This window comes from Psammomys obesus, unplaced genomic scaffold (assembly GCF_907164565.1).
Source record: "Psammomys obesus unplaced genomic scaffold, mPsaObe1.curated_primary_1811, whole genome shotgun sequence".
NCBI lineage: Eukaryota > Metazoa > Chordata > Mammalia > Rodentia > Muridae > Psammomys > Psammomys obesus.
In genome coordinates this window covers 488,780-505,677 of record NW_026591918.1, presented here as the reverse complement: position 1 = coordinate 505,677, position 16,898 = coordinate 488,780, and the positions used below count along the sequence as shown (strand labels likewise).

General features: G+C 39.4%; 1 protein-coding gene across 3 annotated transcripts in view; it reads right to left on the bottom strand.

Moving 5' to 3' along the window:
* Nucleotides 1–389: 389 nt before the first annotated feature.
* Nucleotides 390–16,898, bottom strand: part of Styx (serine/threonine/tyrosine interacting protein) — a 30,550-nt gene continuing 14,041 nt past the window's right edge. For 2 of the 3 annotated variants that reach the window (XM_055612240.1, XM_055612242.1), the window contains 7 exons: nucleotides 13,191–13,251; nucleotides 12,294–12,330; nucleotides 11,652–11,691; nucleotides 11,527–11,577; nucleotides 9,271–9,343; nucleotides 4,442–4,535; nucleotides 390–1,521 (listed from right to left, as the gene is read on the bottom strand). In XM_055612240.1, the coding sequence (XP_055468215.1) occupies nucleotides 1,448–1,521; nucleotides 4,442–4,535; nucleotides 9,271–9,343; nucleotides 11,527–11,577; nucleotides 11,652–11,691; nucleotides 12,294–12,330; nucleotides 13,191–13,251 (430 nt within the window). In that variant the 3' untranslated portion in view covers nucleotides 390–1,447. The remainder of the gene's footprint in view (nucleotides 1,522–4,441; nucleotides 4,536–9,270; nucleotides 9,344–11,526; nucleotides 11,578–11,651; nucleotides 11,692–12,293; nucleotides 12,331–13,190; nucleotides 13,252–16,898) is intronic. The other variant, XM_055612241.1, reaches the window with a different exon arrangement.

Here is a 16,898-nt window from a genome sequence, read left to right as displayed (position 1 = left end):
TACAGATACAATACCCAACAGTAAAGCACCTCGAAGGAGGACTAAGAAATGTGAGATAGAAAGGAGTTGTGTTTGTGCTACCCTAAAGTTTTCATATACAAAAAGTTAAAAACACTTCTCTCTTCTGCACATCACACTTAAAATAGCATATGTTTTTTTATAGAACAACTTTTATACATATAGATAAAAACATGGGAAACTAAAGAGCCATAAAGTGACTTTGCTAATGCAAATTGTGGGGAAAATTTGAATTAACTTAGGAACGAGTTAAAACAGTAATTTACAACACACTGAAGCCACCCACAAGTTGCTTTCCCCAGTGGATGCATCTTCAAAGCAAAACTGTCAGGTGAACCTCACAGAAGCAAAGACAACGTAAATGAAGTAAATTCCTCATTCCAAATAATTTACTTTCTTCAAGCACAGATTCAGTTTAATTTATGGTTTGAAAACAAATTACATAAAAATGTTAATAGCCTTTCACTGCTCTATATACTAATTTAGAGGTCATGAGGATTTAACTGTTAATGCAAGGCACTTTTCTTTTGGGGGTTTCATATTGAAGAAACAGCACTACATTGGTTTGGTTTCTTAAAAGCCTACTTTGAACCATTTTGGACAAAGGTTAGAAGGGCTAGGCAACTCTGAAATGACAAAGTCTACATTTGGCTTAAACAAACAGCAAAAATAAAAAAAAAAAAAAACGTGGAAAAATAACAATACTATCCTTATTTTTGAGTATCTGATTCTAGAAAGTAAGACCTCTTGCTCTGATCATTACAACTTTTCTTCTCATTTAGAATAAGGAAGGCAATTCGAAAGGAAGTATTAACTGGATTAAATTAGTAAAGTAGGATAGTTGGCTAAAGTCATGATTTAAAGATATGGGACCAAGAAGTTTAAAAAAATGGTAATAAAGTACTGAATTATACTAAAAAATGTGGAAGAGTTCTACATTTTGTTAATGTTTCTGTAAGAGGCTCCATCATAAAATTGAACTGTAAAATTACTTTAAATGTAATAGATATAACACAAAATGAGTTTTTAGGAAATATTAGGAAATTTGTTTGTTATAAATTATCCAAAATCTATAAACAAATTCCCCTAACTTGCATTTTGTTTAAAGTAATAACTTTATATCATACAAATAAATTTCAAGTACGAAAAGTGCATTATTGCAATAATACCTCTTTGCAAGTCCAAAATTCTTGGTTTATAATAAACCATGAAGTGTGGTGTTGCTGTTGTTAAGTGAACCCATCACCCTAGCGCCATCTGCTGCAGAAGTCCATCATCTGAAAGTGTTGCTCAACAAGCTGCAGAGAAACATGTCTGGAAGCAACATATAATTGAAAAGAAACTATTTGTGTTTTTACCATTTTACATTATCACTAGGATTTTCTCCTTTCCAGATAGAAATTCACATCCGCGTAACAGTCCTCACAGGTCAACCATTCTGTGCAGTTGCCACTTGCATGTTTCCAAAATCATCCTCTTCTTCGTGTGTTCTCTTCAAACTACCTAAAGGTTATGGAATGAATGTAAAGTGAAAACTTAGATAAACTCATGTTAGGACACTTCAGGCAGCAAGAGTTTGTTCTTCTCCCATTATGAAAATTTCTTGCTTGAAATCACAGCACACTTCAGTAAATTCTTTATGTTGTCTCATGAAGATAAAAGTTTTTTTGGCAACTTGATGTTTTAGGTATTGTATATAGTAAGTAAAACTTTTCAAGAGTGAGTGGCACATTAAATCTTTTTACTATCATACCATCTTTATGCTTGAGAGGTGACATGTGTCTTACGTCACCACATTTAGTAGATAAGTTTGAGTTAATACGATTTTTAGATACAATTGTTCTGTTCACACAGTTACGGTTATGAAGTGGAGCAACTGAAAATATTTTTCTGCTAAAGTTGTGGCTTTATTATCCAGATAAAGCCTTTACTATAGGTTATGAGCAAGGAAAGTATACGGTAGGTAAGAGATCTGGTTTACTCCCTACACCAAAGTCCACTATACAAAAATATCCCACAAAGAATCAAAACTATCTCTATGGGCCCTATAATTACACTCAGAAAGGAATGGTATGGGGGGAAACCTGAAGGAACAGCTAAATGAAAGTTGGCTGTGCTCTTTAAGTAACGACAGCATGGTTGCAGGTTTAGAGTTGTGCTAAATTATAATATAATTCAGATTGCAGGTTTTGGTTTGGTTTGGTTTTTGTTTCTAAGACAGGGGCTCTAAGACAGGGGCTCTCTGTGTAACGCTGGCTGTCCTGGAACTCATCTGAAGACCAGGCTGGCCTCAGACTCAGATCCACCTGCCTCTGCCTCCCCAGTGCTGGGACTGCACTATATCACTGCCTGCCTCAGGCTGCAGATTCTAACCAAGTTACTGCTTCACCAGAATACTAATAAGGATGTAAACATTGTATCAACAAGTGAAAGTGGAAGGAAACTCCTTGCATGAGGCCAAACACAGGTGCATGAGTGGCAGGGCCAGTGATCTGCTTCTCCAGGAGGGGCTGCCTCATTTGAGGAGGTGATAGCTAAGCTATGTGTAAGAACAGGGAACATGAAATGTTATGCATTGTAGTTTAGTTTTGTAGAGTAAACAGAAAAGCCAGAAGGGCTTTTACTACATATGGTAACCTTGGCTACCTCTGGCTTTGCATGAGAACCATTAGGGTTCTTTTCAGCTGGCATGCTCATTTTGGACTTCCCGGTCTACACTTCTGTAGTCAATGAAGTCTTTGGAAAAACAAAAAACATCACAAATAAGAAAAATAAAAAGACTACAATGTATAGAACGTACCATACCAAGAAAATTTGGCTGGCTAAGAGGCTGATGATGACCTACCTTACCTAGCCTTTGTTTAAAGTACTATTTAGAAGGAAGTGTGTTTTAAAGAGACTGGTAAACATTACTGGGTTTAAGCAGTGATTAGAGAGGGGTCAAGGAAAACAGAAGCAGAGCCCAAGACAGGAATATCTTGGCTTGAGCATTTTAGAGAGTACAGAACAGTGATGCTTTCCGGACTTGCGCTTAAATGTCAGCTTGAGGGCTGGAGAGATGGCTCAGTGGTTAAGATCACTGTCTACTCTTCTAGAGGTCCTGAGTTCTATTCCCAGCAAATCACACAGTGGCTCACAATCACCTATAGTGTGATCTGATGCCCTCTATTGGCATGCTGGTATACATGCAGATAGAGCACCCATACACATAGATAGATAGATAGATAGATAGATAGATAGATAGATAGATAGATAGATAGATAGATCTAAAAAAAAAAAAAAAAGAGACAGCTCAACAACTGGCACATAACCTGTTCTAACTTTTTAAGAACTGTTAAAAACAAGAGCAGCAAGGGCTTGGAAAAGGAAGATGAACATTTCAGAGTTTGCTTAAGACTCTTAACCATGAAAATAAGTGGATTTGAGGAGCAATCAAAACAGTAGTAGCTGGATATGGTGGCACACCCCTTAAATCCAGCACTTGAGAAGTAGCGGCAGTTCATAACTTGTGTGATCAGTTGTCTCCTATACCATGTGGGTCCAAGAGACAAGACAGGTTCAGGTAACAAGCACATTAACCAGTTAAGTTCCAGGCCAGCCTGGTCTACATAGCTAGTTCTGGGCCAGCCAGTGCTACACAGCAAGACCCTGTCTCAAAATAACTACATAGTGGGAGGGATGGCTCAGCAGTTAAGAATACTGGCTGCTCTTTTGGAGGATCTAGGTTTGGTTCCTAGTATTTACTTGGTGGCTTACAATCATCTGTAACTCCAGTTCTAGGCATCTGCTGCCACCTTCTGATCTCAGAAACCAGGCATGTACATGGTACATACATGTACATACCTGTAGGCAAAACACTCATATACATAAAATAAAAATAAAGCCTAAAAACAACAAAAACTCAAAATAGTAGTAGTGAGAAATTGAGGTAGCTCACATCAGTTACACTGCTGAACCTGAAACATAAGTTTTTTGTATTAAATTTTTTTTCATTTTGTTCTGAGACAAAAGGTATTGCTATGATAGTCCTGACTCCATCACACACTGCTGGAATTATAAGCATGTGCCACCATACCCAGCAACCACATTTTCAGTATCAGCCAAGTTACCCAGACTGGTCTTACTTTAATCTTTACAATAGTTATACAACTTAACACACTTAAAATTAAACCAAGTAGATATATGATCTTCAACTTACTATTACAATTGGTTATATATTATAGTATTTGCACATCAGAGGTAAACTTACTGTTTATTCATTAAACAACTAATCCTTTTCAAACTATTTAGACTAGTTTACTCAGTTTATAAACAGTTTGCTCAATACGTGTAATTAAATGCTTCTTTTATACTTTTCCCATCATTACCTTTCTCTTCAATTTTCTACAAAAACAAAACAACCCAACAAACAAAAAACCCTTACCTGTGGTACCAGAATGCACAGACAAGGACCTTTCTATCTGGAGTGGTGACATCATCTGTATGGTTAATTTTGCTAAGTAGATGGCTTCATATTCCTAAAAAAAGGTATTTTAATTAGTTCAGATATATAGGATGAATGTGGATGAATGAATTTCTCACTACTATACTATTCTCTACTACTATTGTCAGTTATTGATAATTAGAAACCAAGTTGTGGGGGGGGGGTGCTGAAGATGGCTCAGTGGTTAAGAAACCAAGTTGTACCAACAGCTCACTGCCAGACACAAAGATTCTTCCTCTACTGAGTATTAGCTCTCATGGTCTAATCCTATATATAAAAATGGCACAAAGAGTAGAAGGACCCAAAACATAAACCTGCAATCTTCTTAAATGGTTCTAAGAATAAATAAAAACAAAATTCTCTTTTCCCAGTTTTCCCTGAACAAAGTAGAATTATGCTTATTTTCTCCATCCCACAAGAAATTTGTAAAGGGCCTCAATACCCTTTGAAATAGGGAGTCATTCCTTCCTTTTGCAAAGTCTTCACCTACCATCCCTAAAACCAGACTACCAGGATCTTACTATGCCACTAACCATCTCCTTTGCTAGTATTTTTTTTTATTTTTATTTTAATGGTTTTATATTAATTACAGTTTATTCACTTTGTATCCCAGCTGTAGTACCCTCCTTCATTCCCTTCCATGACCCTCCCCAAGTCTACTGATAGGGGAGGTCCTCCTCTCCTTCCTTCTGTCTATCAGGTCTCATCAGGAGTGGCTACACTGTCCTCCTCTGTGGCCTGGTAAGGCTGCTCCACCATCAGGAGGAAGTGGTCAAAGAGCCAGACATGGAGTTCATGTCAGAGACAGTCCCTGTTCCCATTACTCGGGAACCCACTTAGAGACTGAACTGCCATGGGCTACATCTGAGCAGGGGTTCTAGGTTATCTCCATGCATGGTCCTTGGTTGGAGTATCAGTCTCAGAAAAGACCTCTGTGCCCAGATTTCTTGGTTCTGTTGCTTGTGGAGCTCCTGTCCCCTCCAGGTCTTTCTATCTCCCCCTTCCTTTGCTAGTTTTATTTCCACATCCTCTGCATGCCTGAGTGCTGTAGGGTTCTGCCTTTAGGAAAAAAAGATAAAAAAGTTTTTTCCTTGTTTTAAAGGCACAATCTCAAAGAACCAGGGCTGGCTTCCAATGTGCTATTAGCCAAGGCTGGCCTTGACCTTCTGACCCTCTTTCCTCCTGGGATAAAGGAGTATAACAGCACACCGGCAAATACAACTACTGCTTTACCCCTGCCTGGGATCTGCACTGAACGCCTTATCCATGCTGGCAAGCTACATAAGAAAGTAGTCTAACACTAGCTGTTTTTCTCAGTCTTAATTCTTTATCCACACTCATTTTTCTATTTTTGTCACCCTTAAGAGTGTTCACTCCTTATATACAGGAGTCCTGTCTCTTGAACACATGCATACAACTATCTCCTTCTCCATTCTTAAGCTGGACAGGATGAAATTCTCAGGTTAGGAGAGGAGGGCAGCACTTGCCCAGCATATGCACGGTTCTCAGTTTCATGCTTTGTGCCAGAAAACCAAGCCAAACAAACAGTTCTTCACTTTACTCTGCAACCTATCCCTTCTTATAGTTTCCTCTCTATCAGTGAGAACTCACCTTAGCGTTGTTCAATCAAAAGACAGGTTCATCTTTATCTCCACCCCTTCATAATCCGTATCTATCCAGCATCAAATTCTGTTGGCTAGCTACACTTCCAAATAAACCCAGCACCTGATTTCACTTCCTCACTAACACTTCTGTTTAAACCAATCTTTTTATTACTTTTGTTTATATGTGTGTGCACGTGGGACACACTTGCTACAGCATGTATGAAGAGGACGGAGTACAGATGTGTGGAGTCCCTGCCAGGGATCAGAATCATACCCTTAGGCTTTTACTGTTAAGTGGCATGTGCCTTTGTTCACTAAACCATCTTACCAGCTCTCAGTAGTCTCTCTTGACTGGTAACATAGCTTTTTAAACTGGCCTACTTGCTTCTGGCAGTTACTCTCAATTTTCTCTATTGTCTATACAATGAAGATAGTAGCCAGGAAGACCTCCTTAGAAAGTACTCCTCCACTGGAGTGTCAACTATGGCACACATTTCTACCAGCATCACCACAAATGAGATGGGTAACAAGGGTAATGAGTTGTGGGTGTTGGAGAGATGGCTCGGGGATTAGACATACTGCCTGCTCTTTTGGAGGACCCAGGGTTCAGTTTTTAGCACTACCATGATGGTTCATGGCCATCTGTAACCTCAGTCCCAAGGAATCCAAGGGCACCAGGCACATACCTGTTATATACACACTCACACAGACAAAAAACCCATACACATAAAAAGAAGAGTAATAAACTGGCGCAGTAGTGCACGCCTGTAATCCCAGCACTTAGGGAGGTAGAGGCAGGAGGATCTCTGTGAGTTCGAGGTCAGCTTGGTCTACAAAGCGAGTCCAGGATAGCCAAGGCTACACAGAGAAACCCTGTCTTGAAAAAACTAAAAAAAAAAAAAAAAAAGTTCAAGATATGTTATCTTTTAAATATATACCCATTTAAGCATATATTTAATTTTATACGTAATTATTTATACATTATATATATTTGTAGACAGTCTTGCTACGCAGGTCTGGATGGCCTGGATTTACTATGTAGACCAGGCTGACCTTCCTATCTCTGCTTCCCAAATTGTGTTACAACATAAGACACCACAGCTTGATTTTTCAAGATACATTAAGATGATTTACTTTATACCTTAGACACTGTTAAATTTTTATTTTGTTTATCATATTAAATCTGTTAAAGTCCCTACTGTTGCAGGGTGTGGCTGCCATATCCTGCCCTCCACATAGGGGTGGGGCTCCTCTCCCAGAGGCCTTTCACTACATAACCAGACATCTTGCCCCTTCTCTACCCTTTCTCCCTTTAGCCTCTTCACCCCCTCCCTGCCCTCCCCACCGCAGTGTGCACTCCCCCCCCCTCCCCTTCCCTCGCTGCCCTCAACAAGCCTGCACTTATATACTAGAGCTTCGTCTCACTATCAGCTCATTGTTTTATTTAATCAATCAATATCCTACTTTTTAAAGTACAAAATATATGGCAAAATTAATGTTTTCATGCAAGGCAACAACAACAACAACAACAACAACAACAAAAAAAAAAAAAGCAAAGAAACTTAGAGTGTATGCACCAGCCTCATCAAGACCTAAGACAAGAAAAACTAAGACAAACAGAACAGAAAAGCTAACATAACTTAGCACATGGCCTCTCCTTTGATTTTGAAAGTTTTCTGGACATTAGAATACCCGAAAAGACTTTACTGCTTCAGAATCCCTAATCTAAAACTAAGTACTCAAAAGGTTTTGGAACTGAAACATTTAAAGTTCAACACTGGGGATGTTCAACCTGTACTTGAACTCAACACTCATATTCTATGCAGTCACTATGGGGTAGAGGGAAATCATCACATTTTCTACCTTGTATGTCATTTTACTTTCCTTTTTTTTTTTTTTTTTTTTAAATCGATTGACTGGGGGAAGGAATATATTTGCCATGTTTGTTACTAGGGATTGGTCTGGTGCTACGCATTCAAATGCTAAATTATTGGCCCCCAATATCTGATTGCAGCCTTGACAAGCACATTCTCACATACATCAAGTAATGTAAACTTTGCTCGCCTATATTACTTGACACCCTATTTTTTTTGCTTGCTGACATCCTATATCTGGGCAGAAGAGAGGTAGGGTGGAGCTTTGGTTCCAGGGCTTGGGATCTGAGAGTGACCCCCAAGGAAAATAGGAGGGAGAAAGAAAGCAAAACGTGTCAGGAGGAGAGGAAGCAGAAGAGGCAGTGTGGGCCATGAACACATGGCCATGAGAGCTGGCCTGATGGAGAGAAACAGCCCAGGCAGGAACAATTATGGCAAGTAACTTGAGGTGTGTAGCTGGGAAACAGCAAAACACCTTAGAGGGTTGATTGTGTTACTGTGCTTGAAGCTTTTATAAATCTAAAAAGTCTGTCTCCATTGTTTGGGAACTAGCTGGGGTAGAGGAGCCCACTAGAGTCTAATATCCCCTTCCACGACAGTTTGTAAAGGTTAGAGGTCAGGTTGGTTCTTTCCTAGAAGAACCTCAACTAAGCTACCTCCCATGCCTCTCTAACTTGTCTTTATCAATGTAATGTACCTTTGACCCAATCTCTTGGTAACAGCAACTGCAGCTCAGGCTGGCCTGGAATACATAACAATCCTCCTGCCTCAGTCTCTTGAGTGCTGGGATTACAGGCATTAGCCAACAGGGCCAGTTTAAGAAACAAACAAAAAAAAAACATTTATGGACCATGTGAGGTGGTGCATGCCTTTAATCCCAACACTTGGGAGGCAGACACATCTCTGTGAGCTGAGCCCAGCCTGGTCTACATTTTGACTACATCTACGTAGTCAGAGCTACGTAATAAACAAAAATAAAAAACCATTTAAACAGATGCCAACTGGAATAATCATCAGTTTAGTCAGATTATAATAATATCAAGCATTTACAAGTTATTTGTTGTTGTTGTTATTTTCGAGATAGGGTTTCTCTGAATGTAGCACTGGCTGTCTAGGATCTCACTTTGTAGACCAGGCTAGCCTCGAACTCACAAAGATCTGAATGCCTCTGCCTCCAAGAGTGTTAAAATATGCCGTCAAAAGGTAAATTCTGCATGTCAGCTATATAGCTAAGCCATTTTAAGTCACTCTACACTCTGCCTTAAACAGAGTTGACACAGGAGGTCCTTACCTGAAGTTGGTGGACAAATCCAGCATTAGGATTAATACAAAATCTCCTTTCTTGGACATAAGCAAATGCATCTCTAAAAACAGAAAGAGAAAAAATTAATATAAGAGAACTATTTAATGAAATAACCTAAATTTTTTCTCCATTAAAGAATTTATTTGAAGTTAGGTGTGGTGGTACATGCTTTTAATCCCAGCACTCAGGGAGGCAGAGGCAGGCAGAGAGCTGTTGAGTTTGAGGCCAGCCTGGTCTACAAAGTTAGTTCAGGACAGCCAAGATTACAGAGAAAACCTATCTCGAGAAAAAGAAATAAAAATAGAAGAATATTTGAAATTTCCCCTAAGGTTGGAGATAGGGCTTCATAGGCTCCTTAACTAATGCAAGGCCCTGGATTCAAACCCTAATACACTAAAAACAAAACAAAACAAAACAAAACAACCCTGCAACATCTAAATTTTTGTTTTTTTTGGTTTGTTTGGTTTTTTTTGGCCAAAATAGGAAATCATAGCCATACAGTTTAACACTGTAAAGACAGTGTGTTGTAGTGGAGAAAGGTGAGGCCAACTAAATTCACAGTTCCTGCGCTCACCACCTGTCACAGGGACTTCCTCAACTTTCCCTCACTGGTAAACAGGCGTTACAATGCTGACTTTGGAGGACTCCTGTGAGGATGAGACAAGTGTAAAAGCACTTTGTGCATGCCGCATACCTGTCACATAGTCAGACATTAAATGAGAGGTCAATTCCCTTGTGTTGTAAGGCTTACATATGATATCTAGTAGTAAGTACAATGGCACCAGAGATTATGAATATTACTGAGATGATTCCAAATAATAGAGAATATTTTTCAAGTATTTGCGTTCAAATATTTGGGTCTCCAGATTCCTTGCCTCCTCAGTACCAGTCCCTTTCAGGGATTAATCATTTTTGGTGTTGTGAACCTGTCGTGTAGCAGCTCCCTCCAAGGCTGCAACACCTTCCCACAGGGAAGCTAAAGCAAACAACTCAATAGCTTCAGGAAGAACCTGAAACTAACCAGAGTCATTAGCCCTCCCCCACTCCAATGAGTAAAGACTGATGAGAGTCAACTCTCAGACAAGCCAAGCTGCCTCAAAGAGCTTTACACTGAGGGACTAAGTCAGACGGAAAGTACATTCTCCAACCTGTTGAGCTGCCTGCAGGCTGAAATTTTTGTTCCTGGTTCTCAGCTTTTATGAGCTGTCCCTCAGAGTAGGGTGGGCTTTGGTAATGCAACTGTCTTTGAGTCATTTCTATTCCTCTAAGAAACTCCTCACCCATATCTGTCAGTAACCCCAATAAAATTTATTGGTTCAGCAAGTTGGGCTGTGCTGATATCCACACTTCGGTCTGTCGTAGGCTACATATCTGAGATGAGCAGATGTGTGCTGCACCTCCACATGAGAAGTCTTGTCACATAACAGACCCACTTGGTGTGTTGGAACTATCTATTGGAGCCTAGGGTCGTCAATGGGTAAAAGAAAGCAAGGTTCTCTCTCTAGTCTGCCTGAATCTGTCAGGTAACTACTTTAAAAAAATGTGTATGACAGCTTTGTGTGTGCCATATGTGTGTGTGTGGTGCCTACAGTAGGCTAGGGGAAAAGTGTTGAATCCCCTGAGACCACGTAATGCTGGGTACTGACGCTGGGTCCTTAGCCATTTCTCCAGCCATAAACAATAAATACTTTAAACTCTTCTGTTTGAAAGTGATACAGAGTTCTTAGTGTGGACAGGATTTCTAGCTTTCATAAGACTAAGAAAGGTAATACTGTATACTAGTTTGATTTTTGTCTTGAAGATCCTAAGTATTTTTCTCCTTTAAAAAAAATCTGTGCACTGTGACTCATCCTGATTTATAAACAGGCGCTACAGATAATTCCTAATTATATAAGTTTCTTTTCTTAGACAGGGTCTTGATTTGCAGCCTTGAATGTCCAGCCCAGACTTTGGCTTGCATTTACAGTAATTCCCCTTTAATCTGCTGAGCGCTTTGATTATAGGCATATTCACCCTACACAGTAAACATCACCTGGAGTAAGCGCCAATGTTTGTGTACAGAGTTTTTAACCTGAGACTAACCAATTCCTACTGACAAGTATTTTTCTAGGTTTGCCCAATCAATTGACTATATATGTATGTTTTATTTTAAAAAGGAATATTAAGCCTTAAATTCCCAACCCCTTCTCTTCAGTCCATTTAAGTGAGGGCGAACTGCTGCTAGGTTTTAGTGTATAAGCTCACCTGTACTTCATGCCGAATGTCTCCATGATGTACGCAATAACAAAGGCAGCACTGAAGACAGAGAGACAGTTAGAAAACCTAACTCAGAACTAAGCACAACAGACAAAGATTATGTATCTCCATACCTTCTAGAGATACCTGCATTCCCATGGACAAGAACTTTCCCTGAAAAAGTTTAAAAAAACTAGTTAATTTTCTGAGAAAATAAGGGTTTGGATGTAAATTATACTAAACCATGTTATCAGGCTATGGTGAGTCTTACTTACATATTTTATATTATGTACATGCCACTTAGCTATTATCTTTCAAGTCTTTATTTTAATTATGTAGAGAATACAACAGATTTTAAGAGAAACTGAAAGTAGTTCAATGGAAAAAATTTAGAAAGCAGAAGACGATAAAATTAAGTAGTTGGGAAAACATAAAACTGAAAACAGTCTATCATATAAACAAATAATTTCTCTATTCTACAATTAGAAAAAGATCAACTAAAAGATAACTGTAACAAAATAATCTCCTAAAAATAAAACAAACACTAATGCCTGAAGAGAGAGCTTAGTGGTTCAGAGTACTTGTGGCTCTCACTGACGACCAGGTTTGATTCTCAGCACCTACAAAGCAGCTCACAACTGCCTGCACTCCAGTTCCAGAGGATCTACTGACTTCTTCTGACCTCTGCAGGCACCAGGCACACACGTAGAACATATACAGACGTGTAAGCAAAATACTCAAAAACATAAATCTTAAATAACAGAAAAATTATTTACCTCCATTTTGTAAGCTTCCATCAATAAACTCTTTAGTCTGAGGGCAAGAGACAATGTATTACAGTAAAACATGTAGAGAAAGATAAACATACAATACAGTAAAACAGGAGGAGGCCGAGTTGAAAACATTCAGTCTAAGTTACAGAGCAACAGCTAATCTCTGAAAAATACAACTCTTAGGCTGGCAAGATGGCTCAGCGGGTAAAGGCACCTACCACTAAGCCGGAGACCTGAGTTCCACACACTCAGTAGAGTGAACAAACTCCCATAAGCTATCCTCTGATCTTCATACGCACACCATGACACAAACAAGTGTGTGTGCATGTACAAGCACAAATGCAAAAGGTGTAATACAGTTATTAAAAAAAAAAAAAAAAAAAAAAAGGGCCAGGTGGAGGTAGTGCATGCCTTTAATCCCAGCACTTGGGAGGCAGAAGTAGGCGAATCTCTGAGTTCAAGGCCAGCCTGATCTACAGCATGAGATCTAGGACAGCCAGGGCTACACAGAAAAACCCTGTCTCAAAAAAACAAACAAACAAACAAACAAATAATGAGGGTGCTGGAGAGATGCACTTGCTCTCCATTGCCCATGCAGATGACCAGGGATCGGTTCTAGCACCCATATGATGGCTCATAACCATCCATAACTCCAGCTCTAGGGGATCCAATACTCTCTTCTGTCTTCTAAGGGCTCTTGTACACGTGATACATATACATACATTCAGGCATCATACATACTAAGTATCAACAACAAGAAAAAACCCTCAGTGATACAACTTTTAAATTACTTCACTTTCCTTGTAAAGTAAACCTACAATTTTCTTTCAGTCATAATGAAGTAAAAGTAGTTTTAGAATCTAAATTAATAGGTCCAAATGATAAATTACTGATACTTACCATAGGGAAAAAACGTATTATGTTTTCAACTGGATTATCAGCAATATCCAAGACTAAATATCTGAAAACAAAACATTTATGCTAAATACACTCTTAGATAAATCTCCACACAAAAACTTAAAGTTTTAAAATCAAGATAACATCTCATCTCTTTATTACAGAACAAAACAAATTTACCCGGATAACCTGTAATCCCAGCACTCAGGGAGGCAGAGGCAGGCAGATCTCTCTGTATTCGAGGCCAGCCTGGTCTACAAAGTGAGTCCAGGACAGTAGAGGTTACACAGAGAAACCCTGTCTTGAACAATGACAAAAAACAAAACAAAACAAAACAAAAAAGGCACTCCCCAAAGAGATAAACTGTAATTCTCAATTACACTTCCATCTCACTGATCTTCCACTCAAGCAACTCATGTATATAGTATCTGTGTACTAACAATTTGACTTTCTTTTCTCCCCCACCCCCAAGTCAGTTTCACTATGTAGCCTTGGCTGTCCTGGAATTTGCTCTGCAGACCAGGCTGACCTCGAACTCTAGACATCCAAGTGCCTTTGCCTCCCAAGTGCTGGGATTTAAAGGCATGTGCTGCCATTGCCCAGGTAACCGTTTGACTTTTTCAGCTATACTTTATTCTGTGAGTTCCATTTCCCTGTATGTTTTTATGTGAAGATTTGTATTTAATATTTTTATTACTTCTTTGAGAACTTCATACATACATATAGTATATTTTGGTCCTATTCATTCTCTATTCCTTCCCCATATCCTTCAGATGCTTCTCCCAAACTTCATACTCTTTTTAACAAAACAGATTTTTTTTTCCCCTTCCTTTTTCTTTTATCTCTGTGTAGCCCTTGCTGTCCTGGAACTCTGCCTCCCAGTGCTGGGACTAAAGATGTGTGCTACTCCTTCTGGTCTGGTAACTGATTTTTTTTAGAAAGACTGTATTATGTGGATGACATACATACATGCATGAATGTACCTCAAGAAAACCAGTTTAAGGCACTGGATCCTGTTAATTGGAGTTAGGATGGCTGTGAGCCACCATGTGGGTGCTGGGTATCAAAGCCAAGACACCTCTGCAAGAGCAGCCAGTGCTCTTAACCATTGAACTATCTCTCTAGCCCCTGATAATTTTTGATAATCACGAAAAATGCAAAATCATTTCAAAGTATCATATTTCTAAGGACTTTGACATACATTTTTGTTGTCTGAGGACTTTAAAGCCTTACAACACAAAAATCCGATGCCAGTATAAAACATGTATCTAGTTAAAACAAAAACCATAAGCAGCAAAGAAGGCTTCAGAGTGGAGCTAGAAAATTACTACAAAAAGTATGCATACTCTTCTCTCCTATTTCCCATTTCTATCTACTCCCCTATGAGTTGATGGGAGGATGAGTCTCTGGAGGTCTGGTGTTCCCTGCCTCTGAGCCTTCAGAGGATATTTCAAAGGAAGCTTAATATTTGACAGTGGGAGAGGGAGCTAAACAACAAAATAATGTGGTGGCCCAGTTCTGTAGTTCCAGCATTTGGGGGGGCAAGGCAGCAGACTGTCAGTTCCAGACCTGAAACTGACATCTCAGTTTCAAAACATAAAACAAGGGGTGAAAGGATGACTTAGTGGTGAAGTGCATGTTCTGCTCTTTTAGAGGACATGAGTTTCATTCCCAGCACTTTTATCAGGTAGCTCACAACTGACTGTAATTTCAACTCCAGGGAGGACTGGATGCCTCTGGCCCCTAAGGGCAGTCACAATCACATGTATATAGCTACACATCTATACATACTTAAAAATAATATATCGTTTTAAAAAGTCTGATGTAACATTGAGTCAACCATTCATTGTTTTGAATAGTCAACCAAAAAACAGCTAAGAGAATTTTTATTATGGAGTTGTATTTAGAAAACAAAATATGGGATCATCACTATACTATGCTTAGTCAATTTTGTAAAAAACTTCTAACTTCAACTATCCAACATCACTTGTTTAATACAAAGCTAATTATGAAATTAGTATTATAAATCATTTTGGCTTTTAAAATTATGGGTTTTCAATAACCCCTTAAGTGGTAACAACTTAAAAAAAGGTCTTAGTACAGAAATGTTAACACTAAGGATCAAGGGAAGCACATGTATAAACCACAAGGGTCTGGCAACAGTGGCAACTTAGGTACTGACAGGTCTATGGTGCCATTTCAAACATCAGTAACGAGTACAGTACACCTACGCTGGAGACCCAGTAGCACTAGGCAGAAGACTTTACCAGGAACACACCCAGCTCTATAGCCAACACCTTCTACCAGTCAAACCCACACATCACATTAGTCCCCTGCCCTTTGTGGATCTTGCCATTAATACCTCCAACTCCACAACTGCAGTAAGTCAGATGCTTCCTGCATGGCTAAAAATTTAAGAAGCAAACATTCCTCACAATTAAAAAAAAAAAAATCTAAAATAAAATTTAAAAAACCCAAAACATAAAAATATTTAAAAATTTAGCTGGGTGTGGTAACCCATGCCTTTAAACTCTGAACTCTGAGGCAGAGGCAGATAGATCTCTTGAGTTCAAGGACAGCCTGGTCTACAGAGTGAATTCTAGAACAGTAAGAGCTACTATACAGACAAACTCTGTCTTGAGGTTTTTTTCGGTTTTTGTTTTTTTTTGTTTTTTTTTTATTTTAATTTTCTGTAATAGTATAGCATAATATATCAATAACCCCTGATAGTTCCAGCTCCACGGGGGCTGAGGTGGAATACCATTGTTGAGTCCAGTCTGGCCAGCAAACTGTCTTGCAGACAGAAAACAAACAATTCTAACAGGTGTATAGGATGAAAACAGATTCCTTACCATACTGAACCATGACTTTCCCTTTTTATTTTTATTTTTGAAATTTGTTTATTTTTTTTTATAAATGACAGTTTATTCACTTTGTATCCCAACTGTAGCCCCTCCCTCATTCCTTCCCAATCCCATCCACCCTTCCTCATCTCCTCCTATAACCCTCCCCGAGTCCAATGATAGGGGAGGTCCTCCTCCCCTTCCTTCTGACCCTAGAATATCAGGTCTCATCAGGACTGGCTGCATTGTCTTCCTCTGTGGCCTGGTAAGGCTGCTCCACCATCAGGGGGAGGTGTTCAAAGAGCAGGCCACTGAGTTCATGTCAGAGACAGTCCCTATTTCCCTTACTAGGTAACCCACTTGGTTATCATGGGCAACATCTGTGCAGGGGTTCTAGGTTATCTCCATGAATGGTCCTTGGTTAGAGTATCAGTCTCAGAAAAGACCTCTGGGCCCAGATTTCTTGGTTGCTCTCATTGTGGAGCTCCTGTCCCCTCCAGATCTTTCTATCTCCCCCTATTTTCATAAAATTCCCTGCACTCTGCCCAAAAAGTGTGGCTATGAGTCTCAGTATCTCCTTCAATACCTTGCTAGGTAGAGTTTTAAAAACAGTGGTTAGATGCCACGAAGTAGGTGGCAATGCCTTAACTATATAAATTTGGGGCTGGAGCTGGGCATGGTGTATACCTTTAATCCCAGCACTGGAGAAGCAGAGGCAGGCGGGTCTCTTGAGTTCAAGGCCAGCCTGGTCTACAAAGTTAGTTCCAGGAAAGCCAGGGCTATAAAGAGAATCCCTGTCTCAGATAGATGGATGGATGGATGGAAGGAAGGAAGGAAGGAAGGAAGGAAGGAAGGAAGGAAGGAAGGA